Here is a 25,177-nt window from a genome sequence, read left to right as displayed (position 1 = left end):
CGGCCGGATACAAAGCGCCCCCCGCGCATGCCTCCTTCCCCTCGGCGGCGCCATTGCGGCTACTGGTCCCGAGTCCCGCGAGCCCGCCGAGCTTCCGCCCCGGCCGCCATCACCCCGGACCATGGCCACCGACTCCTGGGCTCTGGCGGTGGACGAGCAGGAAGCGGCCGCCGAGTCGGTGAGTCCGGGGGCGGAAACGGGGCCGGGATGAGCGGAGGCAAGGGCTGGGGGGAGGCCGAGGCCCCTCGGGGAGCGGAGCGGAGCGGGGGGGTCTCCGCCGGGGCGGGGGACAGGCCCGGCCCGGCCCGTCGGGAGCCCGGGGCTCGGCTGAACCCGGCGCGGGGAGCCGGCGCCGCCTCGCACCGCGGCGTCGGCCCCAGCCCCCCTCCGCCGAGGCGGGAGAGCGGGGCTCTGGCCTGGCTCTGCCCCCGGCTCAGCGGGGCCGGGGCCCGGGGGAGCGGCCAGACGCTCCAGACCAGCCGCTTTCAGCCTCTGTTCGGTTTGCCGGCCCCTCGAAAAACGTTACCCGGGGGCGCGGCGCCCTTTGGAAGTCGGAGCCGTAGTCGGGGGGCCCCAGGTGGGAGCCGGGCCCTGGCGCCGGGGTTGCCGTGGGCGGCGAAGTGAAAAGGCCTCTGCGCCAGGCTCGGGCTGCGAGACCCGCTGGCAGCCCGGTTCCGCTCTGCGGGCCGCTGGCCGGTGCCCCAGGCTCCGGTCCCGCTAGAGGGTAAAACCCCGCCTCTGCTGCCCGTTCCAGCCGGGCTGCAGCCACGTCCCCGGCCGAGGTGGTTCCTCCAGTTTCGGTAGAGTCCGAACTATGAGCCCCACGAAGGAAAGTGTGGCCTTTTCAGCCTGGGCCGGCAGGCTGGGAAGGGCAGGGGTGCGACTGAATTTATTTCACCCTACTGGAGGCTTGAAGTGGAAGTCTCACGCTGCTCACAAGTGAAAATTAACGTTGGGTCCTGTGAAGACGTAAAGTGATATAGCTATAAAGCGATAATGGCTTCCCAGTTTCAGTCCCCCCACCCCATCCCATCAACAATGAACAAATGGCACCTTCTATTTGAGATGCCTGTGGTTAAATGACAGGTTTCAGAGTATCAGCCGTGTTAGTCTGTATTCACAAAAAGAAGAGGAGTACTTGTGGCACCCTAGTGACTAACCAATTTATTTGAGCATAAGCTTTCGTGAGCTACAGCTCACTTCATCGTGACTAAGGTGCCACAAGTACTCCTTTTCTTTTTGTGGTTAAATGGCCCACCTTGATTATCATACACACTGTAAGGAGAGTGATCACTTTAGATAAGCTATTACCAGCAGGAGAGTGGGGTGGAGGGGGAGAGAACTTTTTGAAGTGATAAACACCCATTTTTTCATGGTGTGTGTGTACAAAACATCCTCACTGCATTTTCTACCTTATGCATCCGATGAAGTGAGCTGTAGCTCACGAAAGCTTATGCTCAAATAAATTGGTTAGTCTCTAAGGTGCCACAAGTAATCCTTTTCTTTTTGCAAATACAGACTAACCGGCTGCTACTCTGAAACCTGTGGTTAGAATGTGCATTGTTCTTGCAGTCCTGTAGGTCCCAGAATATGAGAGACAGGATGAGTGAAGTGATATCTTTCATTGGACAGTCTTCTCTTGGTGGAAGTTAGGATAGCAGTGATTTGGGAGGTCATGATCAAGTTATATTAGCTCACCATTGCAAAGTTCTAACCCACCCTTTATTTTAGGGTGAATACTTACGTTTTTATTATCACCATTAAAGATGGGTAGGCAGGTTTTTATGAGTTTTACAGGAATGCATTAGTAAAACCATGCAGAAGTTTTTCTAGCAGCTGTGTATAAGCGTAGTCCCTTAAGTGCTAAATGAACAGAAATTTAAAATATTTCAGATTGATTTACTTTAGGTGAGGCCCCTTGATCTGTGGGTAAACACTGGCTTTTGTTAGGCTGCTAGGCAGTTGCTAGCTTGGATTAACATGAGCGTGTGCCCTCCATGTGATACTCTCCTCAATTTGCCTCTCCCAAGAGAGGGCAAAAGAGAGATGATTGACACAACTGGAGTTCTCGATGTGACAGTCAAGCCACACGAATATATGCATTTTCCTGTTATATTAGGAGTCAGAAGACAGCACAATGGCTGTTCCTGTTATGTCTACATCCAGGGAGTGTATTTCTTTGGGGTCTGAGGCAGGGTTGAGATAGCAACTCGGATGTATTTAGTGTGCGTAGAAGCATGAGGCACATGCTGATTTTTATAGTTCCGGGATAATGGAGCACCAATTATTTATTCTTGGGGTTACTTGGTGGTTGAATCCAAACACACCATGAGTGCATACGCTTGCTTGCAGAGGATGCCATTGTTGTGTTTACCTATTATCCACATATGGCAATCAGTAAATCTCCAATGACTCATCAAAATTGCAGGGTTCACCATTTTTTCATTTTTAATATCTGGGTCTCAACCACAATCCTGTTAACTGAGCACAGCTTTGTGGGTGTCATTTAGTTAGCAATTACTACTTAATCTACCAGAGTGCTGAGCACACTGACTCTGCAATACTCAGCCTCTACCAGCCCAAAAACAAGCAAGAGAGACTCAAACCCAGGTTTCCATGTCAGTGCCCAATTCTTTTGCTAGAAATTGCAATTCTGAATTTGACGTGTTCCTTTTGTTGCTCCTGTGATACAATTGGGTCTCTTCAAGGACATACAGCTGGTTAATATGTTACAGAGTATTTAAAGTTTCTTTCGCTCTAGGGAATACAAACTTTTTGATGACAAGACATGAAGATTTGTACTCTTCAGAATTTTACTCTGCTACAAACTTACAAAGTATAATTCTTTGGGAAGGTGGCTGTTCTCCAAACCAGTGGTAGATGATTACAGAACACTCTCCTCAGACTGAAGGGTTGTCTGATCCTGTCCCCACAGTGTTCTCTATTCCTGATGAAATAAACAACCCTTCAGCTACATTAGATGGTGGTCTCTAATTTGTAATACTAAGTTAACCATTTTCTGTCAGTGGTTCTGTGCCTGCTGTCAGCTGAAATTACTATCTTGAAGCCCAAATTTCAGATGGGTGATGCATGAACAGAAAACAGCAACATCTTAGTAAAGGTTCTGGTGACTCTTTTGGCTCTGACTTCTCTGATTGAAAAATAAAGCGTAGCAGCTCTCATATCATTGTCTGTCTGTCCTTGCATTGGATATTCTGTAAGCCTCCCCACTCCTGCAAATTTGAGGGTGGATTGTTTCACTTCCTACTATGTTTAGAGTTTAAAAATTTTACCACAGCCCATGTTACACTTTTACTGACAGCGAGTCTGAAATTGTCAACCTTGAGGAAGGTTCCACTGTGGGCTTTCTTGCCAAATGAAGGCTTCCTGAGCGTAACAACTGAAATTTCCTTGTTTTTCCACACTTACAGTTGAGCAACTTGCACCTGAAGGAGGAGAAAATGAAGCCAGACTCCAATGGTGAGTTTATAGCAACTAATGCTGGGTTAGAAAAGAACATTATTTCATGGGTGTTTGGTCTGGACTTTATGGCTTTTGAAAGGTGGGAAATCCAATTTAGCATTCACCTTCCAAAAGCATAAGGAACTACTAGCCTTAACTAAATGTCTGGCTTGAGTGCTTATTTTTTTATGGTTAGCTTTTTAAACTGTACTTTCACTGTTCAGCGCCTTTTAGTATTAAAGTGGTTCAGGGATTACTATAGTGACCAAAACTGATGGATTCAGGTTGCTATTTAATTCAAATGTTATGGCATGTTTGACCAAGCTGGGAGCAAACTACACTGCCGACATTCTCATGTTATAACCTGGCTTAGTCTTTCCTTTTGTAGCTGGAGCAAAACTGCTCCTATTACTGATTTGGTTTACAGCTTTGTTTTTTACCTAGCTGTAGCAGTAACATTGCCTCTTTAGATGAGCCTGAGATATGTGAGCTTGTTTGGCTCCATTCCATTTGAGATTGCTGCAGTAACCGCGCTGTCTCTCCAAATGTAGGTGCTGTTGTCAAGACGGAGAACAATGCAGAGAAGACGGAAGATGAGGAAAAAGGTAAGCACAGCTGAGAAGCACTCTGACAAGGGACAGTGGGAAAACAGTTCATTCTGAACCTCTTTAAAGCTAGTCTACTTCATTTCAGAGGATGGACAGTCTTGGCATCTGCCCAAAGGAGCTCATTCCGATGAGGGGCCTCTGTGCAAGAGGTGTGAAAATACATTACTCCCTATTGACTCGGGATTGTTATATGGTGATGTCTGTATCTGTCTGCAGTAGTGAGATACAGGAGCAGTTTGTTTGATAACACTATCTGAATTGCCTTCACAACCAGCGCTCCTTAGCCTTTGGGGCTTCTGGAATATATTGCTTTTTTCTTATTAAACAGACTGTTCATAGTCAGTTAGCAAGGGGGTGGGTATTCTGGCTCCTTTGTAGAGACAACTTAACTTGTCCAAAGTAGGTTTATCTTCTATGGGGAAACTCAAGGATGCAATGGCTATGCTCGCTAGAGGCAGAGATACTAGACTGGGCACTCTTAACACTGAGAACGTGCCATTCGTGTTAAAACGCTTAGTAGAGAATCACCTGTCCACGCTTGAGACTCACCAAAGCAATATTGAAGGTGATCAGTACTCCTGTACCACCTGTCAGTTAGAGGTTTCACTATCCAGGTAGAGATATCTTAGAAAAGCAGACTTCTGTATAGTTGCTCAGGTGGTCCTTAGCCTGTGGCACCCCTCCCCATGGGCCTCTGCATTAATCCATCTCTCCCACATGTAAAGACTCCCTCTGCTAGTTTGAGGTATTTCCTGTTTAACTCAGTGACGGTTGGTCATTGAGTAGAATCCCCTCTTTTAATAATGCAGCTTTGGTTTTGGTGGTTTTTTTTTAATTAGTCTTCTTACAATATCTCTTAATTGTGCAACATCATAGTGGGAGTGACAGTTTATACTGTAACTGCCATAGCTCAGCCAAAACTTCTTAGCTGAATGGCTGGTTCCTTGAGCCTCCTGCTCTTCTGTAAATATAAACAACGCTTTGTTTTTTGCTTCCTTCCCCACAGAGGACAGAGCTGCCCAATCCTTGTTAAACAAGCTGATTCGCAGTAATCTGGTGGACACAACAAACCAAGTGGAGGTGCTGCAGAGGGATCCTACATCACCTCTCTACTCTGTGAAGTCTTTTGAGGAGCTGAGACTGTAAGTCCTTGTTCTTCTGCTAATTATAGTCTCTTGCAGTGCCGTGATGCAGAACTCTTCCTGTTGGTGCTGAATATCTTGGATTCACCCAAGTGTGACGCTATGAAAGATTTAGGATATTTACAGGTGTTAGGTACCCAGAGAAGTGTTACAGCAACAAAAGCCATAACTCCAGTCATTCAGCCAAATTCGTCATGCCACATTAAACTTTAAATACATTAAATATAAAAACATTAAATCAAAGATGACTGACTCTTCTGAAAAGTTCTAGTCTTCTGGTGACTAAATTTCTAGGTGTGACCTCTAGGCGCAGCCAGGACATTGTCAGGGAAATGCCAGTTTTCCAGTGCTGAGCATTGCACGTGTTGCAGTGTATTGTGTGGTCACTCTTGTAATCCCTTACAGTGTCTACAGTGGCACCTACAATCCCTTATGGTGTCTACACTTGAGCAGAAATGAGCTCAGGAAAGATTTGTAGCTGTCTCAGGCAACAAAGTAGAAGAAGCCAAACTGAGATCTGCATTCTGTATGGCCATGTTCCTGTGACTTCAGCAAAGTATGTACAGTGGTCTATTCAACACTTTTCTACCAGATTCTAGACTCCTGCTGTTGAAAATAGATTGTTTACAGCATTTCTACTTTGGACAAGAGTTATAGTATTTGAAAACTGACCTATTTTGTACTATTACAAATAAGACTGGATATTGCAAAGGTCTCCCATTATCGGCAAGTCTATGGTGAAATGCAGGCTGTATGACTCCACAGCACCCCATCTGCATTTTGCTAGCACTTTCAACATCAGCGATGTGCCATCCTCCATCACAAGTTGCTTCGGAAGAAGGTTCTGGGAAACCACAGGGGAAAATTCCAGGGCTGAAGAGGGAAGAGAACCTTAAGTGTGCCAAGGAAGTTTCCTTAGAGAACACAAATACAGAAATCCTAGCCTGGGAAAAGAGGGCTGGAGAACAGGGTCAAGACAGTGTTATCCACTGCAGCCGGCCTGACTTTTAGATTGCATATAGAAATGGCTCTCAAACACCTCAGTTAAATAGAGTGGAGGAGGGATGAGTCCATACCTTTGCTAGTATTGAATGGAGACTCTTCATGAAGGGTTTGTGGCAGAAAGACCTCAATTTGTGAAGACTTTGCAGCAGAATGGGCCAGAAACTTAAATTATATTTAAACTTAGATATTGAAGAAATACAGCAAAAATGGCTAAAAGCCTAAAATTAGAAGATCTCTGAAATCTTTCCCTGCCCATAGAATCTTCATGTTGTCAGATAAATCTTGTCTCTATGTAAGTCTTTTTGAAAGCTTATTCTTCTAAACTGATTATTTTTTTCAGAGGAACAGCCGTGTTAGTCTGTATTCGCAAAAAGAAAAGGAGTACTTGTGGCACCTTAGAGACTAACCAATTTATTTGAGCATGAGCTTTCGTGAGTTCTGATGAAGTGAGCTGTAGCTCACGAAAGCTCATGCTCAAATAAATTGGTTAGTCTCTAAGGTGCCACAAGTACTCCTTTTCTTTTTGATTATTTTTTTGTGTTTTAAATAAATATTCTCCTGTAGTATTTACAATCCAAACATTCCTGCATCATGCTAGTGCATGGTAAGATGAAAATGAAACTGACAAGGAACAAAGGTGAAACTCACTAGTTGGAGTTTTGTTGTCTGAGCTGAGAGATGCAAAAAATAAACAGCATATGTAGTAAATTAAGATTTTTTTTAAAAATCAGTTACTCTAAGATGTTTTATGAAATCATACAATCAATGTATTTTGTAGATACACATCCCTTTTGATATTAAAACTGCCTTTTAAAATAAGCCACAGTTCACAAATGGACAAGCTTCCTAAGTAAGAATCATTATCCCCTTACCCATGCTTGGGGTGGCTTTCTTTTACTATTTGCCTCTTCAAGGTTCTTGTAAGGGGACTCAAATAAGGTTTTGGAATTCTGCAACCCTGGAATAAAAGGGTAAACATCAAGCAGCTATAGCTGGAAACTCCCCCTCTGACAGACTCCAAAATGGGAGATGTCTCCATTTGGAATCATACATGTGGAATAAAATGGTCCCAACTTTCACTGAGGAAGACCTGTTTCAACTTTACCAAGAATCTGGAACAACCACTTAAATGTCTAGCTTCTGCTCTTAGTCACTATTTCATTAGCACTCCTCCCCACCAGCAGTCTGCTTTACAGCTCTTGATTTGGTAGCTAATTAGAACTTAACAAAAAGAAAAGGAGTACTTGTGGCACCTTAGAGACTAACAAATTTAATTGAGCTTTCGTGAAGTGCCTCTGATGAAGTGAGCTGTAGCTCACGAAAGCTCATGCTCAAATAAATTGGTTAGTCTCTAAGGTGCCACAAGTACTCCTTTTCTTTTTGCGAATACAGACTAACACGGCTGCTACTCTAGAACCTAACAGGTTCCTAATTAAATGTTTAGCTTGGAGATCAATGGAAAAAGCCTTCAGAGGAGAAATGACTTTGGGTTTGTTTTGCAATGTACTATTGGGCCAACATAGTTGTAGCTAGTACAGTTCTGATTCCATTGTGAACAGGACAGATTTACTTGAACAAATAATACCTGATCATTATTGCATTAGCTCCGGGGTGGCCAATCTGGGGCTCCGGAGCCACATGCGGCTCTTCAGAAGTTAATATGCGGCTCCTTGTACAGGCACCGACTCCGGGGCTGGTGCTAGAGACGCCAACTTTCCAGTGTGCCAAGGGGTGCTCGCTGCTCAACCCCTGGCTTTGCCACAGGCTCTGCCCCCACACCACCCATTCCCGCCCCCTCCCCTGAGCCTGGAGTGCCTTTGCTTCTTCCCTCCCCCCCCAGCCTCCTGCACGCCACGAAACAGCTGATTGGGAGGTGTGTGGAGGGATGGGGAGGCGCTGATCGGCTGCCGGTGGGCAGGAGGCGCTGGGAGCTGGGGGGAACTAACGGTGGGCTGCTGACGTATTGGCAAATTCTGGCTCCTTTTCAGGCTCAGGTGGCCACCCCGCTTTAGCGGCGCTTAAGTGGCCGACAACAGGAGGTAATGCATGAGCAGACAGACTTCAAATTCCAGCTGCTGAGGCAAAAGCAGTCTTGCTCTGTTGATGGCCTGTTAGAGGTTTTCATTCTGGGAAGGGGTATCCCTTGTATCTGAGAAGTGCATGGGTTTCCATTTCAGATAACTGCAAATTAGTTTTTAGACAGTTAGTAAATTAGCATATTTATTATGCATTTTCCTTAGTTTAAACACAAGCAACAGGAAGAATTGCTTGTCTTACAGGTCTTTTGTGCCTGAAATTTGGCTTATTTTGAGCAGCTTCTTCATGCTCTGCTTTAGCCTTCATCCCAACTCCTTGCAAGTGTTCTCTGTGCTGACAGTCTAATGGTTTGGAAGATTCCTCCTCCTCCCCCCCCCTTAAATCTTATACAAACTTGTATGAGTTGCAGAATGGCAAGGTTTGTTGTCTTAGATTGCACAGTAGAGCTTGCCTTTAACAGCATGTGCTGAACTGATGGGGGAAGGATGGGAAGGGATATTTAGATGAGCTCCATGACTGATCTGGTCACTAACAGTAAATGAAAAAGCAAAAACATTTTGTATAAAAGTCTCCATTCCTCTCTTCCCCCTCCTCCCCCCACAAGTGCCGAAGATCAGACCGTGTATTCCGTATAATGTCTATATTAAAAAGCAACCAGAACACTTCCTGAAAACTGAAGCAGTTCTGGTTTTGTGTATCAGAAGGAGAGGTAAAGAGCTCAGACTTATTTATTACAATTCACCTTTAAAAGTCCTTGCGAAGATACAAATGCCCATGAAGAGCACAGGAGGAAGCCAACCCATTCTTCCTCTGCCAGTGACATCAGTCCCAAAACAATAGTCTGATATCTTTACTGTTCTTCCTGCCTCCATCTTCCCATTAAATACCTGCCCTAGTTGTTCATGGAGCTCTTTGTGCATCAACTGAAGATATGGTGTATAATGATAAACTTTTAAAACTGGGCTAGGAAGTTCTACTCTTGAGGTTCTATTCTTAATTGCATTGGTGATCTTGTTTTTGTCCTTTTTTTGGAAATGGGTTCCAAAAGGAAACCACCCTGACAGACTTTTCACCTTGAAACATTACAGCTTCGCCTTTCTAAGCTACCGCTTTGTAGCTGAATGACTGCAAACAGGCTCCTTAGATCATATACCTTGCCTGTCTGGCTTTTGAAAGATGAGAATTGATCTAACAATCAAAGAAAGTTAATGATGGGAGCACTCGGACTAATTGAGTCTTGGTTCTGCAACTAGTTGTATCCTTGGCAACTGTTGCAGAGAATTGGGCTTTGTAGATCCTTGCTTTTGAACTAACACAAGGTTGCATATTCAAAGAGCTTTTATTTGAGCCACAGACTGAAAATAATACGTGCTTCTTAAAAAGGATGTTGAATCAAGTAGAGTGGTTTAACAAGCAGGAAAAGTGTGGGCAGGAAAACTGCTATTTACTTTTCGGAAATTGCTGCTAAGCAACAGTAACACCTACAAGAAGCAGTTAAACAGGTCATCGGTTAAGAGTTTACAAATACAAATATCGTAACTTTAATTTTAACTTTAATTTTAGATTGCTCTTGAGTCTCCTTAGATACACAAGTGTCTGCTCTGACTTGAAAGCTTTCTTTAACAATTATAAGTGCCTTGTTAATAGAAGCAGATAGTAACTTTGGCAATTGAACACTGTGGGTGTCACCACTGCACTTAAAATTGAGTGCCATCGTATAGCTGTGTACAAATCAATAGCCTGAATCCTGCTGAGCTAGGCTTGCCATAACTTGCCTCTTTCTCACATCAATCAGTATTTACTCTCATTCTTAGAGGTTGAACATCAAAAATACAAAATCTTTAATGTTAAATGGCCTTTGCAATCATGTCAAACGTCTTCCTGTTCTGGTACCTCCTTTTGGACTAGTGAGTCTGGCAGGGCTGATAACTGTGGTGTTAAGATGCTGCTGATAGGGCTTCACGGCGACAAGGGAATTGCCATATTGGATTGGAACAGTAGTCTGTCTAGTTCAGTATCTGGTAGGTGTGCCTACACAGCCAGCGGTTCTCAACCTATTTACCATTGTGGGCTGCATATGCAACTCTCTGTGTTATGTGGGCTGCATCCACACAATATATATACTATCTGTATGGCCCTGAGAATGTCACATGGGTGATGGGCCACTGCAGTGTTGAGAACCACACTGCTTTAGAGGAAGGTGCTAGGAACCCCATGATGGACAGTTGTGGAATAATCAGTGTGACTGAAGTGGAGTTGCTATGTAATTTATGAACACTGAGAGACCTGGTCAGTGAGGGGAAGTTATTGTATATTGGGTTATAAGACTTCCTGTGTGAATGCACTAGCATAATAGGGGGCTAGGAGAAGAACAAACAGAAAGGCAAAACAGTGCCACCCCAAGTGTTCGGTCAGATGTTGCTTATCTTGGGAGCCAATTACAAGACAATGGCATACTTCCAGGCACCAGTCCAAAGTGACACAGCTGTTTTGCCAGGCTGGGAACTAGAGCTTGTAAAGACAGTAAACAGTTAAACTCCTCTCTGGAGAGGAAGGGGCAGTGGGTCATTTGTCAGGTGCTGTTCCTGATGAGAACAGACTGGTCCTGCAGGAGCGCCTGAAAGCAAATGAGGCCTTCGCTGCTCCCAGGGAATGGGAAGGCAAGTTTAGTCTGGTTTGGTTTTACGATCCGTTTTCCATTAAGTGCTTTTGTTCTAAGTGCTTTGCTGCATGGAAGATGTGTGATCACTGGTTGCCACTGTCATTGCTCCCAGAGCGAACAGAAAACTGCAGATACTGAACATAAGTCAAACTTTGCTGTGGTTATCACAGCTGATACGCAGGAGACGGCAGCCCAGGGCTCGGGCTGAGAGCAGGAGAATGACATGACTCCATCTCAGGGAAGGTAACTGCTGACGTCCTGAAACTGCGAGGGGTGCACTCGAGGAGACCAGGAGGGGCCAGGGGTGCAATTAGCCCACAAACGGACACAGCCTGCTCATAGGGGAAGTTCCTTCCCAACTCCATTAGTTCGGGTATGTCTACACTGCAAAAAAAAAGATCTGTGGCAGCGAGTGTCTGAGCCCAGGTCAACCGACTTGGGCTTGTGGGGTTTACACTATGGAGCTAAAAATAGCAATGGTAGGCCCTTGGGCTGGGGCTCTGAGACACCCACCTCCCTGGCTGGGTTTCACTACTATTTTTAGCCCTGTAGTGCAAGTCCTGTCAGATGAGTCAGTTGACCCAAGCTCTGAGACTTGCTGCCATGGTCATCTTTTGCAGGGTAGACGTACCCTTAGCAGCTGGCTTAAGTCCCAAATCATGAAGGTTTATATCCTTTATAAAATTGTTTTCATGCTATATAATGAATACAATGTTCTGATTTATATACATGTTGAATTCATTAAGGTCTTAGTCTCAATGATACCTTGTGACAGAGTTCCACATGTTAACTGTGTTGTAAAAAATGTTGTCTTTTATCAGTGGGTTAAATTTCTTGTCTTTTTATTGACTGTGTTTCCTTGCTCTTGTATTGAGAGGGTCAATAAAAGCACCAGACTTACCTTCTCTAGCCCTTTCATTCACTGTGCCCAGGCCCTCAGGTCTCCTCTAATCTTAATGTCCCCGTCTATTTAATCTCTCCTCATAAAGAAATTTCTTCAGTCCTCTAATCCTTTTTGTGTATGTCTCCGAACACTCCCTATTTTGGCTATCTTAGACACCAGGTGACCAGGCCTGCACAGTGTTCCAGATGTGGGTGCACTGCCGTTTTATAGCCAGACACGATCACACTTCTAGTATTATTTTCTGTTCTATTCTTTGTACATCCTGACACGTTTGCCTTTCTTGATCACTGCTACATACTGAGCAAAGATTTTAATTGAGCTGTCTGCATTGATGCTTAGAGCTCTTTCTTGAGTGGTCGTTAATTTAGAACCCAGGAGTGCATATTGTAGCCAAATGACTCCTTCCAGTGTTTAATGTTCCTTAAGGTAAAAAATAGGGTCTTATTGTATCTTCTTGGTTCAAATAAATATTGGGTTCACAGATGTTAATCACAATATCTAAATGATCCTTTGATAAGCTACTAAGTACTGTATTTTGCTCTTAAAAGTAACTAGCTTATTCATTGATAAAACAAGGAGGCACATAGTCTTGAAATATTTCAGAGTAGCAGCCGTGTTAGTCTGTATTCGCAAAAAGAAAAGGAGTACTTGTGGCACCTTAGAGACTAACCAATTTATTTGAGCATCCGATGAAGTGAGCTTATGAAAGCTTATGCTCAAATAAATTGGTTAGTCTCTAAGGTGCCACAAGTACTCCTTTTCTTTAGTCTTGAAATAGTGTCTCTTCGCTTCCCAATCTGTTTAGATGCTAACATTTGATCTAGTGCTTCTGTTCCTCTCAGAGGATTGCTGTCCAGAGTTTCATGTGTACAAAGCTGTGCTGTGGATGGGGAACCCTGTTTATCTGACCCTCCCTTCAGTGGCTCTCTGCAGTTACCAAACAACCAGGACTCCAAGTGGGCCAGAAGCAGGCGATCTCTCCTGTGGCTGCTAGATGGTGCTGCAGCATCACCTTTTCCCATTCTCTGATTTATCCAGAGTTTTGATTATCTGAACTGGCCCTCGTCCCAATTAGACCAGATAAATGGGGTTCTACAGTATTTCTCTCTTTTTTAGGGTGTGCACAAGCTAATAGTGATTGGGTCACAGAGGAACCACTTTGTTAGCAATGTGGAGAAGAAATGGCTTGCCACAGTAGTTTACTATTGGTAAATGTAGTAATAGAGGCATTGCCCCAGGCCTACTGGCTGTTAGGGTTTGCTTTTCAGGCTCCTGCATTTCACTTGCAATCAAAAAATCCCCCATTGACTATAGTTCCTGCTTCTAATGCTGTTTTTTACTAGTTTAGAAACATTTTACTCTTTCTCTTTCCAGGAAACCCCAGCTCCTGCAGGGTGTCTATGCCATGGGCTTCAACCGACCGTCGAAAATACAGGAGAATGCTCTGCCCATGATGCTTGCTGAACCGTACGTATCCTTGCTTTCCACTTCCACTGGGAAGTGGGGAGGGTGGGAGAGCCCTGTGTACCATTACTGTTAAACTGTAAACACCTCTGGCTAGGGGACGGCCTACTTGAAGTGGCGTTCAGCACAGCGCATACGACCACTGGTGTGTCTCAAGGGGCTCCCTTTCCATGGGACTGTACTGCTGAAATTCTTTAGAATGCTGCCTGGCTACCCAGCAAACTTCCATAGGTCCCCATAAGCACCCTTTTCCTAGGGCTTGCACTGCATACTCGGCCACACTGAAGACAATGCTGTTCTTCCTGGCAGCAGTACAGCTGATCCTCTTGTCCATATAGGGGAGATAAGGCTGTTCTGCAACAGCCCTGCATAACTCCTGGACAGGTCAGAGCAGTCAAAATGCCATGGATGGGGTCTCAGTGCCCTTTTGGTGAAGAGCATGGAGTAGTGCAACTAACACTAGGGGGAGATGAGCAATATGGAAAACATCACAGCACCTTTCCCTTCAAATCTCCATAGCCCATAGAAGCTGCTTGTGCCAAGCTGAAAGCGCCCTGCAGAAAATTCACTCGTGTCTTCCTCCTTGTGTAATCCTGCCCTTATGAAACTAGATGGTGACTTCAGTTTGGATGTGGCCAAGATGCAGGGCCAAATTAATCCAGAACGTATTAAAATCCCTTATCTGTGGCTGCCATTCAGTTAATGTAAGCCATGTTGCCAAATCTCTCAACTGCGTATCTCGTATTAGCTGGTCATATAAATAATGGATTATATTTAAACTTGTGCCAAAGTGTTTAAAATGTCCCCTTATGTGTTGCTCCAGCCCACAGAACCTGATTGCACAGTCCCAGTCTGGTACTGGTAAGACAGCTGCCTTCGTCTTGGCCATGCTCAGTCGAGTTGAACCCGGGAACAAGTATCCACAGGTAGTGGCTTCTGGAATCTAATGGTTGTGCTGGTTTTTAGTTGTACTACAGTGCCATCTAGTGGAGAGAAGCTATATTCCTTTGATATGACACTGGTGGCAGCTACACAGCTTCAACTTCCAAGTGTGCTGTGGAGTCTGAGCACTGGGGAGCAGAGGCAGCAGAGTTGAAAATGCTGATTCTTTTGTGCAGAGGTACTGGGTTCTCCCAGCTCCCCTGACCAGCCCAGTTCCTGTCCTCCCTGCTTCTCTGCCTCCTCTTTCTGTATCTGTAACAGCCAAACTGGAGTTACAGTGAGCAGCTGTGTTGGGATGGGGAACATGGTGGGATGTGGGGGCGGGAGCAGGGTCTGGACTGGAAGGGAGAGGCTCTGTACTGACGAACCACCTGTGGTTGAGAAGCCCTGAGAAGTGGAGAGTAGATGGGGTGTTGAATGGTTTGTTTCTTGCCTTGTCCAGTTTACATTGATACCCAGTCCAGCACCTTAACACAAAGGTAACGGGGCTTTTTGCACAGGAGTTGAGAAAATTCAGTTTAGGAAGCTAGATGATGTTTCTAACCACAGCTCCGAAGCCATGCAGAGTAGAGTTCCCACTTTCAGGGAGTAGGCAGCAGCCTAGGATTTATGTCGGTTAGCTGTTCTGCAGAAATGGACTCAGCAGTTTTACCAAGGCAAGAGCTTCCTTGCTAAGGATGCTGTGTTATGTTCACTTCGAGCTATATTCATCAGAAATGTCCCTTATAAAAACATATCTGTCTTTGATAATATGGCACTTTGTTTGGCCATAGTACTGAGCACCAACGTTCTTAGCAGGGTGTTCTGTTTACATGCTTATGTGGGCAATACAAAGCCGTACAAAACTAACTGGTACATGACGCTACACATCCAAACTAACTTCCTTTAATTGGGAGAATTACTAAAAACCACTGTTCAACTGATGAGTGTTAATGAAATTTACCTAAAACAGTAAATGTTTTATTCTAAAATATTGGTCATCTATTTGCACAGAAGTGAAGTTTCATAACTAAATGTATTTCACAGTGACAATCTACTATGTGGCAATCTAATATACTCTTATCTGCTTTCCTTCCAGTGTTTGTGCCTTTCCCCAACATATGAGCTGGCACTTCAAACAGGAAAAGTAATTGAACAGATGGGAAAGTTTCATCCGGAGCTAAGACTTGCATATGCTGTCCGAGGCAATAAATGTGAGTGTGAGGGGAAATACACCCCCTTTTTTCTAGATCTAACCAGGGAGACTTACCCCTTTTTCTAGTGAGGTGTGGTTATGGGAATTTAATGCATTACTTTCTCTTAACATTTGCAAATGATTACACTGGGTTTGACATCAGATACTCTTAGCACAGTTGGCCTGTCAGGTCTGAGTGCTGTATAGAACATGAGCTGGTGTAATGGGACTTCGCTCTTGGAAGCCGTAAACTGGGCATGGAGTGGGAGTTGGACAGTTCATGCTCTGGGTTTTTTACTTGAGTTTCTTCCTCCATCTGCTCAGAAAATAACTGAACTGTGTAACTATGTGTGAAGTGGTAATGGCTGTTGAGCTTTATTGGTGGCTGATCTGTTTTGTCAAAGTGGATCTTTCATATTGTGGGTTGCTGGTGCAGTCTGCATAGCAGATAATTATAGATGCTGCTTGTTTGAGATGTAGGCACTCTATAAACTGCTAAATTCATGAAGTTGGGGAGAAGTTGTGGATCTTGTGCACTTCAGAAGGGTTAGTGTCCTGACAGATTACCTCCCTTACTAAGAGGAGGGTAAGACTGGGAAAGCAAGGTTGGATGCTGCAAAACTGCCCTAAAGAGGATGTATTGACATCTGTTGCTCTGGCACTAATGGGACTGTATATATATATATATATTTTTTTAATAGCAGTCTCCAGAGTAGGAGAAGAACACTGAGCAAGAGAGTAGGGTGTGGAGTAACATACACAATGATACAGCTTTCACCTTCTCATGGAAGCATTGTGCACACAAGTTTCATGAAAGCCTTTCTTTTTGTCTACTAACAGTGGAGAGAGGTCAGAAGATCTCTGAGCAGATTGTAATTGGCACTCCTGGTACTGTCCTGGACTGGTGCTCCAAACTGAAATTCATAGACCCCAAGAAGATTAAAGTGTTTGTCCTGGATGAGGCTGACGTGATGATAGCAACTCAGGGCCATCAAGATCAGAGCATCCGCATTCAGAGGTAAGGACCATCCCTATGTTGTCATCTGGGCAGTCTGAGGAAAGGGAAAGATTCTAGTCCACCTCCACCACAGCCAGTTGGTTTCTCTCATTGGCCTATTTAATGTCCCATTTCCTCTTCATGGTTGCAGGAAGGGCTCTCTTCCAAATGGCAGGACGTGATTATTTGCTGGTGATTTAACCACTAAGGCCACAGGCTACAATAGAAAAACACTTAACTCTAATCCAGGCAGTTCATAAAGCTAGAATTTAATTGAAGACAGACATTTAATTATTTCAAGGAACGAGAACTGCCCTCCTTATCCCCTGAGGAGGATTCATTGCTTAAAATGTCCAAATTTACCTAGATGCCACTGGCAAATTGAGTTGGGATGTGATTAGATATACATAGGCTAATGTTCAGAAAGCCTAACAGACTTAAAAGGCTGATTCCAAAGGCTTGTAAGTGACTGTGAGCCATGCTTTGTTGCTGGGCTACCATAGGTTCCAGTTGGCTGATGGTTTCTAATAGGGAAGCCCTAACTTGTTTTGCCTTGCCTTGCCTTGCAGAATGCTCCCCAGAGATTGTCAGATGCTCCTATTTTCTGCCACCTTTGAAGATTCTGTATGGAAATTTGCCCAAAAAGTTGTTCCCGACCCCAACATCATCAAACTGAAGCGAGAGGAGGAGACACTGGACACCATTAAGCAATACTATGTTCTATGTAATAATCGAGATGAGAAGTTCCATGCTCTCTGTAATATATATGGAGCCATCACCATCGCCCAGGCCATGATCTTCTGTCATGTGAGTAGTTCTGGAGAATGGAGTGACCTTTGCCACGCCCTAAACAGAAGGGAGCTCTCGTTAAAAACAGCCCCATTCTGAAATAGTGTCTGCAAATGCCAAGAATCCTAGTGACACAGACTCCTTGCAAGATGATTGAGGGCATGATCATTCTAGGAGCACAAATGAGGAACAAGCCATTCCTCATCTTGTCTTGGAAATGGAAAAATGCAGGAGGGTGGCTGGAAGAATAGGCCTTCTCAGGTTCTCTCTAATACTAATTGCCTGTTGGTCCTATGTCTGCTGAGGCTGGAACCCTATTAACAACAGTTATTAAAAACAATGTTCCTAGTGTAGTTTCGCTTACTCCTGTGGACAGGGAGTTTCTTAAAATTGTGATAGCCAAACTCTGCCCCATGAGTGTCATGGCAACCATGCTGGAGCCATCTAGCCCCAGCTGGTCTTAAACATGTTTGTTGCTTGCATGGTTCTAGCCATTGTGTGGCTATGTGGCTCACTTTTATTTTTCGAGCGGTCTTCCAAAATCAAAGCATTTGGGGTTCTGTAAACCAGTAAAATATGTCTCAAAACAAAGTGTACAACAAAACGATAAAAATAAAAGCAAAAAGGCTTCGATGGGGTGGAAAAATAAGTCTTATAGGTAAAAGGTCTGCCCCTGGCTTGTGACCCTGCTGGACCTCAGCTTCCCTCTCTGTAAAATGGTGATGATACATCACAGGTGTGTTGTGGCACTCTGAGATTTTTGTATGGAAGCTGCTGTAATTGCAAATTTTAATTGAGGCCAGTGGTGATCAAGTAGCAAAGCTTAGCCCTAGATAGGAAGAAGACTGGTTTGTTAAGGCACGTGTTCTGTACCCAAGTGTCCACTAGAGTGAAGAGCCATTTCCTGCAGTTTTGAAATGCAGTGTTTGACATAGGACTTTAAAATTCAAGATGCCAGTTAATTTTTATAGCTGCTTGACTCAACCCTTCTGCAGAGATTCTCACTGGATGGTCTTGAAGGGATGTTTTCAACCTGAAATCTAGCCAATTTCCAAAATGAATAGTTCATGGTACCACATACTACACTTGTCCCAGTCTTCTTGGTGCAAGGCATGTGGTCTTACACTAAGTTTCCTATTAAGTCTTTTCCTTGTTGCTGAGAGACCCAGACAAGCAGTGGAGCCTTCTGACTACACACAAAGAGCTGTCCTATATAAAAGGAAATAGAAAACATGTCTCTAAGCTTTATTGTAATGTTAGGCTTTCAAACAGAAATTGGAATGTTTTTTGTTCTTTGTTCCTGGAACAAGCAGAGTTAGAGCCCTGAGCGTTCCCTTCTGTTAAGAGAGGCCTGTTCCTGTTTGAAGTTCAAAAATTGTCTTCCCAGAAAGATCTTAATTGCTCTTGCTTTACATTTCAGACTCGTAAAACAGCGGGCTGGCTGGCAGGAGAGCTGTCAAAAGAAGGTCACCAGGTGGCACTGCTAAGTGGAGAGATGATGGTGGAACAAAGAGCTGCAGTGATCGAGCGTTTCAGAGAGGGCAAAGAGAAAGTGCTGGTGACCACAAATGTCTGTGCCAGAGGTAGAATACATTGTCACCGCATCTCGGGGAAGCAAAGCGGGTACTTGTACTTGAGACGGAACTATGCAGTCTGGTGACAGAATACAAAATATTGCTGTACCTCCTAGAGAAGAATTTGTAATCTGTGTGCTAGATTTGTACAAAAGAGTCCCTCACAAAGCCATTTCAGGAGAGACTGACAGATGAGCTGTCCCCCAAAAACTTCTGGATGGTCCTTGACGTGTGTGAGTTGGGTTAGGTCAGTCTCTCCTGGAATGGCTTAACGCAGGATTTCCTTAAAGGTGACCTGAAGTAGGGTGAAGAATCTTCCTTTCCACCAGAGTCTCATTTCTTTCTGTCCTTTGGGCTCACTGAGGCATCCTATGGCTCTACCCTGCCCTGCCTTGGCTTGTGGGCAAACAAATGTGTGCCCTGAATTTTCTCAACAACTTCATTTTCACTAGAGGTCAGGCAAAGGAATAAACTCCAGTAACAGTCTGTGCTGCAAGTTACAGCTACAAGGGGCATTCTGGACACTGCTGAACATTTAAACGAAATAAGTTGAATGGCTCTCCTAGCCTGGCTGTTGAGAAATAGGAGGGGCAATTGACTATATTTTAGAAGTTACTGCAATTTTATTAGCCTCTCTAGGCACCCATAAACCTCAAGGTGTAGTTCTGGTATGAAACCATTAGGTAATGCAAAGGTGTTCAGTTTAAGTGTATTATTCATCCTCCATTTGATAGCATCCTCTCACTGTGATATCTTAAAAGTTCCTCTATACGTTTCCAGTTACCCCTATAATTTTTGCTGAGTGCTCGCTCTTGACATCGCTGCAGGCTTCATCATGGCAGGTAGCTTAACTTTCCACGAAGCTTGGCGGCGTAATAGTACATTTCTGTGAAAGGTGTTGAAACTAATGGCTCTAGGTAAGCCCTAGATTCTGGGATCAAAACACTGAAACAATCCTGGACGAAAGGTGCTCTGGCTTAAAATGGGCAAAAGGGAGAGTTGTGATATCTCTAATGCTTTCCTCCTCAGGGATTGATGTAGAGCAGGTCTCTGTTGTTATCAACTTTGACCTTCCTGTGGATAAAGATGGCAACCCAGATAATGAGACTTATCTACATCGGATTGGGCGTACAGGTCGTTTTGGCAAGCGGGGACTGGCTGTTAACATGGTAGACAGCAAGCACAGCATGAATATTCTGAACAGAATTCAGGAACATTTCAGTAAGTCCCCTTAAGCTTCCTTTCTTTTGCGTAGGTATAGCATTATTTCTATAGAATTTTGAGCGTCTGTGTTTGACAACCCTGACTCTGATTCAGATTTCCCAGGCGCCTGTGGTCTTGGTTTTTGATTAGGCTTAACAGAGTTTTGCTTTGCTTCATACAGTCTGTCAAGGGTACCACTGCCCTTCATGTAGCACCTTGTTTCAAAAATAACATTGAGAAAACTAGGGGAATAGCCAGTTGTTTGTATACATTTGAATGGGCAGAACTTCTGATGTAATTGTCTTTATTTTAGAGTAGAACAGTGAGTACTGTTTAAAGGGCAGGTCTGATAGCCCATTTTGGTACATATGAATAACTTCTACATCTGTCATAAGACAGTAAACTTCCAAAGTGATGCATGACAGACGTGCCTGGGAGATCTTGCTTGTGTTCTGCCATGTCAATCCAGTTCTCATTGGCTAGTTGGCATCATTACTAAAAATGATATTCCACAAACCATAATGTTGTTTGAATGCCCCTCTGCTTACGATAGACATTCCTCCTCCTCTTCCACCCCCACCCCCCCAAGAAATTGCTTCCAGTCTGAAATTTGAGTGACCCAGTGATCTAGTTTCAGAGTAACAGCCGTGTTAGTCTGTATTCGCAAAAAGAAAAGGAGTACTTGTGGCACCTTAGAGACTAACCAATTTATTAGAGCATAAGCTTTCGTGAGCTACAGCTCACTTCATCAGATGCATATCGTGGAAACTGCAGCAGACTTTATATATACAGAGAGAATATGAACCAATACCTCCTCCCACCCCACTGTCCTGCTGGTAATAGCTTATCTAAAGTGATCATCAGGTGGGCCATTTCCAGCACAAATCCAGGTTTTCTCACCCTCCACCCCCCCACACAAATTCACTCTCCTGCTGGTGATAGCCCATCCACACTATCAGAGGCTCGTTCACCTGCACATCCACCAATGTGATATATGCCATCATGTGCCAGCAATGCCCCTCTGCCATGTACATTGGTCAAACTGGACAGTCTCTACGTAAAAGAATAAATGGACACAAATCAGATGTCAAGAATTATAACATTCATAAACCAGTCGGAGAACACTTCAATCTCTCTGGTCACGCAATCACAGACATGAAGGTCGCTATCTTAAAACAAATAAACTTCAAATCCAGACTCCAGCGAGAAACTGCTGAATTGGAATTCATTTGCAAATTGGATACTATTAATTTAGGCTTAAATAGAGCCTGGGAGTGGCTAAGTCATTATGCAAGGTAGCCTGTTTCCTCTTGTTTTTCCCTACCCCCCCCCCCCCAGATGTTCTGGTTTAACTTGGATTTAAACTTGGAGAGTGGTCAGTTTTGAAGGGGTTTTACCAGCAGGAGAGTGAATTTATGGGGGTGGGGGGGATGTAAGAAAACCTGGATTTGTGCAGGAAATAGCCCAACTTGATTGTCATGCACATTGTGTAAAGAGTTGTCACTTTGGATGGGCTATCACCAGCAGGAGAGTGAATTTGTGTGTGGGGGTGGAGGGTGAGAGAACCTGGATTTGTGCTGGAAATGGCCCACCTGATGATCACTTTAGATAAGCTATTACCAGCAGGACAGTGGGGTGGGAGGAGGTATTGTTTCATATTCTCTGTGTATATATAAAGCCTGCTGCAGTTTCCACGATATGCATCTGAGGAAGTGAGCTGTAGCTCACGAAAGCTTATGCTCTAATAAATTGGTTAGTCTCTAAGGTGCCACAAGTACTCCTTTTCTTCCAGTGATCTAGAAGTTCCAGATCCAGAGGTGTGGTGTGGTGTGTGCCTCAGCCTGTAGCCAGTCCCTTGGAAGTGACTGCTTTAGTGGACCAAGCCCTAGGTACCCACACGGTTCCACTGGGGGAGGCCAGTGGCCTCTAAGGGCTTGTCTACACTTACCGGTAGATTGGTGCTGCTGCAATCAGTGCAGCGGGTGTCAGTTTAGCAGGTCTAGTGAAGATCTGCTAAATTGATGGAAGAGCGCTCTCCGGTCGACTCCGGTAATCCACCACTCCGAGAAGAGTAAGAGAAGTCGATAGGAGAGCGTGGTGTAGACATCGTGGTAAGACAGCCTAAGCCCCGTTGACTCCAGTTACGTTATTCATGTAACTGAAGTAGCGTAACTTAAGTCAACTTACCGTGGTAGTATAGACAAGGCCTAACACTTCGACACTGGGCCTTTGGGCACTAGCAAACCCTCTCTAGCTCCCTGCAGTGAATCCAGCCAAGCCAGACTTCTGCAGGAGGTTTGTACCGTATTCCTTCAGGGCGTAATGCTCTGTATTTGCCTTAAGCCCAGACAGTTTTTCCAAAACAAGGTAACAACTCCTGGTGTACAGATTCTGGAAGTCCTTGGGTCAGAATAGAGAGGCAAAGATTTAGAAAAAGTTCAGAATGGCCAGTGTAGGGTAAGGGCTCCCTTGAGCCATGCTGCTGAGGAGCTATCTTGGCGTGCTCTCCCCATCTTTGTCCCTCCTGTCCTTAGTTCCAGGTGTGTGTGTCTCTCCAAAGGCCAGCTCTTAACGCTGCTACCTGATGCCTTTATTCTCCAGCTGGGGCTTTTGCTCAGGTTCCCTGCTGAGAGGTGGTTGAAAATCTCCTTCCTCTGTTGGTTCCTGGGTGTGAACCTCTTGGCTGTTGGGTTTCCCATTGCCTTTCTGGATCCTCCACTGATTTGGATCCATTTCAGCCCATTCTTTAGACGACCGAGTCTTCATACCACTCCAGATAGTTATGTGACACGACACCTCATGTCCCTCGCTCTGTCCCAAGAGCAGCTTTTTAACCCTTTACATTCTACGCATAGCAATGCGAAGCACAGAGGGGAAACTGAGGCATGCATAAGAATCATGTTTCCAAAATTCCCACTTCGTCACACTATATTGTTGAGACTTGATTTATAAAACTTAATTCTATTGTGTCTGTCATGGATTCATCTTGTGACAAGAACAGAAGTGCGATTTAACGCAGTAAAGTGGGACCTTGTCTCATCTTCTGTTCTCGCATTGTATAGAGTGCATGCATTCCAATTCCCTTCTAATCTTCTCTTGCAGACAAAAAGATAGAAAAACTGGATACTGACGACTTGGATGAAATTGAGAAAATAGCCAACTGAAACGCAGCTGCTGGAACTGATGTAGGCCCTCCTGTGGTAGCTCTCCCACTACAATTGGCTCAGCGTTCAGATTGGCACACCTTTTGGCCAGTCATGAAAAGGACTCTTAAGATATAAATACACAGAAATTACCTCACTTTAAAAATTGCAGTTGGACTTAAAATTGTCGCTCTGCGGAAGAAGAGGAAATGTTTACAGAAGCTTTTAACATTTCTTAGTTTAGCCTTAAAATGGAAATGTTTTAAATTCTAAGAAATAGATTTGCCAAAAAGTGGCCAATACGTAAATATCGAAAAGGAAGAAAACAAATGCTTTATTTGGTTAATTGGGATGTTATTTTTTAACATATGTGATCAGTAAAACAAAACTCAACAGCCAAGTATATGGACATTGACTTAAAAACCAAGGCAGATGGTTTTGGCTAAAAACTAAACTTACATGAAATAGAACTTCTTTTTCTGGTGCTGCCTTGTGCTCTAAAGGTTCATTTCTAGCTTCCTGATGGATTTGCCTTGCTTTTCCTTAAGTAGATTGTCCAGAAGATCTCTCCACTAGCTCATATTCTCAGACAGTGGTGCAGTGTTGCTTTTGCTGGGCAGTATTTTGGTTTTAGTTTGTTTTTAGAATGGCCACTATTCATAAAGCAGTGCAGTGGTTGAAAGTGTTAATTAACTACTGTAGAAGTCATATGATGCATTTAACCTTGCCAAACCAAATCGTGGTTCATGTGGGTGGGAGGGATCAGCAGTATAAAGAGGACTGTACTAATCAATATCCCAAATAAATTCACTCCGACAAATGGTAGTGTCTCTTGATAGGGGAGTCGGGGTTATAGTTACCTTTACGCAGGTGGTGCCAGTTTTAAAATGCTGCTGTTGTCGGGGCAGTTCCACATGAAGTCTCATACGGAGCTGTCGGACTCTACCAATCAATAATGGAAACAAGAATATTTATCTGGTAAAAAAAATTCTAATAGCTTGTATTGACCAAAAATACCCTTAAATAGAACACCAAATTTGCCTGTTACAGCATGTTTCAGTACCACAATCTTGAGTTAAATTGCTCAGCCAAAATACTGATGGGAAGCACTCCACTTTCATTGTGCTTGTATCATAAAGCAGACAGGTCATCAGTCCCTACACACCTTGCCCCAAAGGTGACCCTTGCCAGTGAAGGTTTTATTTAGAACTTCTAAGTTTGGGCTTTTAGTTGAGTTGGGACCACTTACCATGCACAAATGGAAGTTTGTGGGTTTTTGTTTCCCCCCGATTCCAGGAGAAGTAGGCTCCTAAATGTTAACTTTGTGGTGCACCGTTCTTTTGGGAAAAGTGGACGTGTGTGAGCAGCCATCGGACTGCTACTCAGTGCAGGAATCACTTCAAAACAAATGTATAAATTGTAAATTGAACTATAAATTTTCTTTGCAATTTTGGCCATCATATTCTGTTCAAAGACAGGAATGTTGATCCTTTTACCAAGTAAAAAAAAGGCTCATTTAAAATGTACCTAAAATTTTAGGAAATTGTGCACCCTTTTATCAATTTGTATAGTCTTTAGTGAAAAACCTGTTAAAATTAAACTTTTTGTATTCTGGGGTGTATCTATTTTTATTCTGTTGAAAACCTATTTAAAGTGGCAGGTGAGTGAGTGCTTGTGTGTAGAGTGGAAGACTTGTTTCAATCACCTACTTTAATAGTACAGCTGAATGACCTTGTGACAGCAGTGCATTGGGTTGAACTGTCATGAACGCTGCTGCTGGTCCTGTGTGCTGTTTGTAATGTACTTTTAATTGGAATAAAGAACACGTACTGAACTGTGCCTCGGTTAGTCTTTGACTCTGGCATCCCTGTTTGCTCTCTAATGTCTTGTGTAGAGGACTTAATGGAGATGGAGTTCTGGCAGTGCTTCCTATTGGAATACTCCCAGGTGAATTCCACTGTGAAATATGAGATTAGTGTAACTGAGCTGCTGTATTTCCCAGATGCTTTTAGTGTCAAGCTATGGCAGCATCCCACCAGCCATTTATCATTAAACTATATTGGATAACTAA

At 44.0% G+C, this 25,177-nt stretch overlaps 1 protein-coding gene across 2 annotated transcripts; it reads left to right on the top strand.

Annotated features, from left to right (window-relative positions):
* On the top strand, nt 1-24,940 carry LOC140899930 (ATP-dependent RNA helicase DDX19B). Of its 2 annotated transcripts, XM_073316210.1 has the most exons (12): nt 1-178; nt 3,432-3,480; nt 4,014-4,067; nt 5,077-5,212; nt 13,195-13,287; nt 14,108-14,210; nt 15,305-15,419; nt 16,241-16,418; nt 16,967-17,204; nt 18,607-18,769; nt 19,790-19,981; nt 23,066-24,940. In XM_073316210.1, the coding sequence occupies exons 1-12, from the start codon at nt 122-124 to the stop codon at nt 23,125-23,127; spliced, it is 1,440 nt and encodes a 479-aa protein (XP_073172311.1). In that variant the 5' UTR covers nt 1-121; the 3' UTR covers nt 23,128-24,940. The 2 variants fall into 2 exon arrangements, with proteins under 2 accessions (XP_073172311.1, XP_073172312.1); XM_073316211.1 differs by lacking the exons at nt 1-178; nt 3,432-3,480; nt 4,014-4,067 and adding an exon at nt 4,199-4,219.
* Nucleotides 24,941-25,177: the final 237 nt, after the last annotated feature.

The sequence above is a fragment of the Lepidochelys kempii genome, chromosome 18 (genome assembly GCF_965140265.1).
Source record: "Lepidochelys kempii isolate rLepKem1 chromosome 18, rLepKem1.hap2, whole genome shotgun sequence".
In the NCBI taxonomy this organism is placed as follows: Eukaryota; Metazoa; Chordata; order Testudines; family Cheloniidae; genus Lepidochelys; species Lepidochelys kempii.
This window is presented reverse-complemented; position numbering and strand designations above follow the sequence as displayed.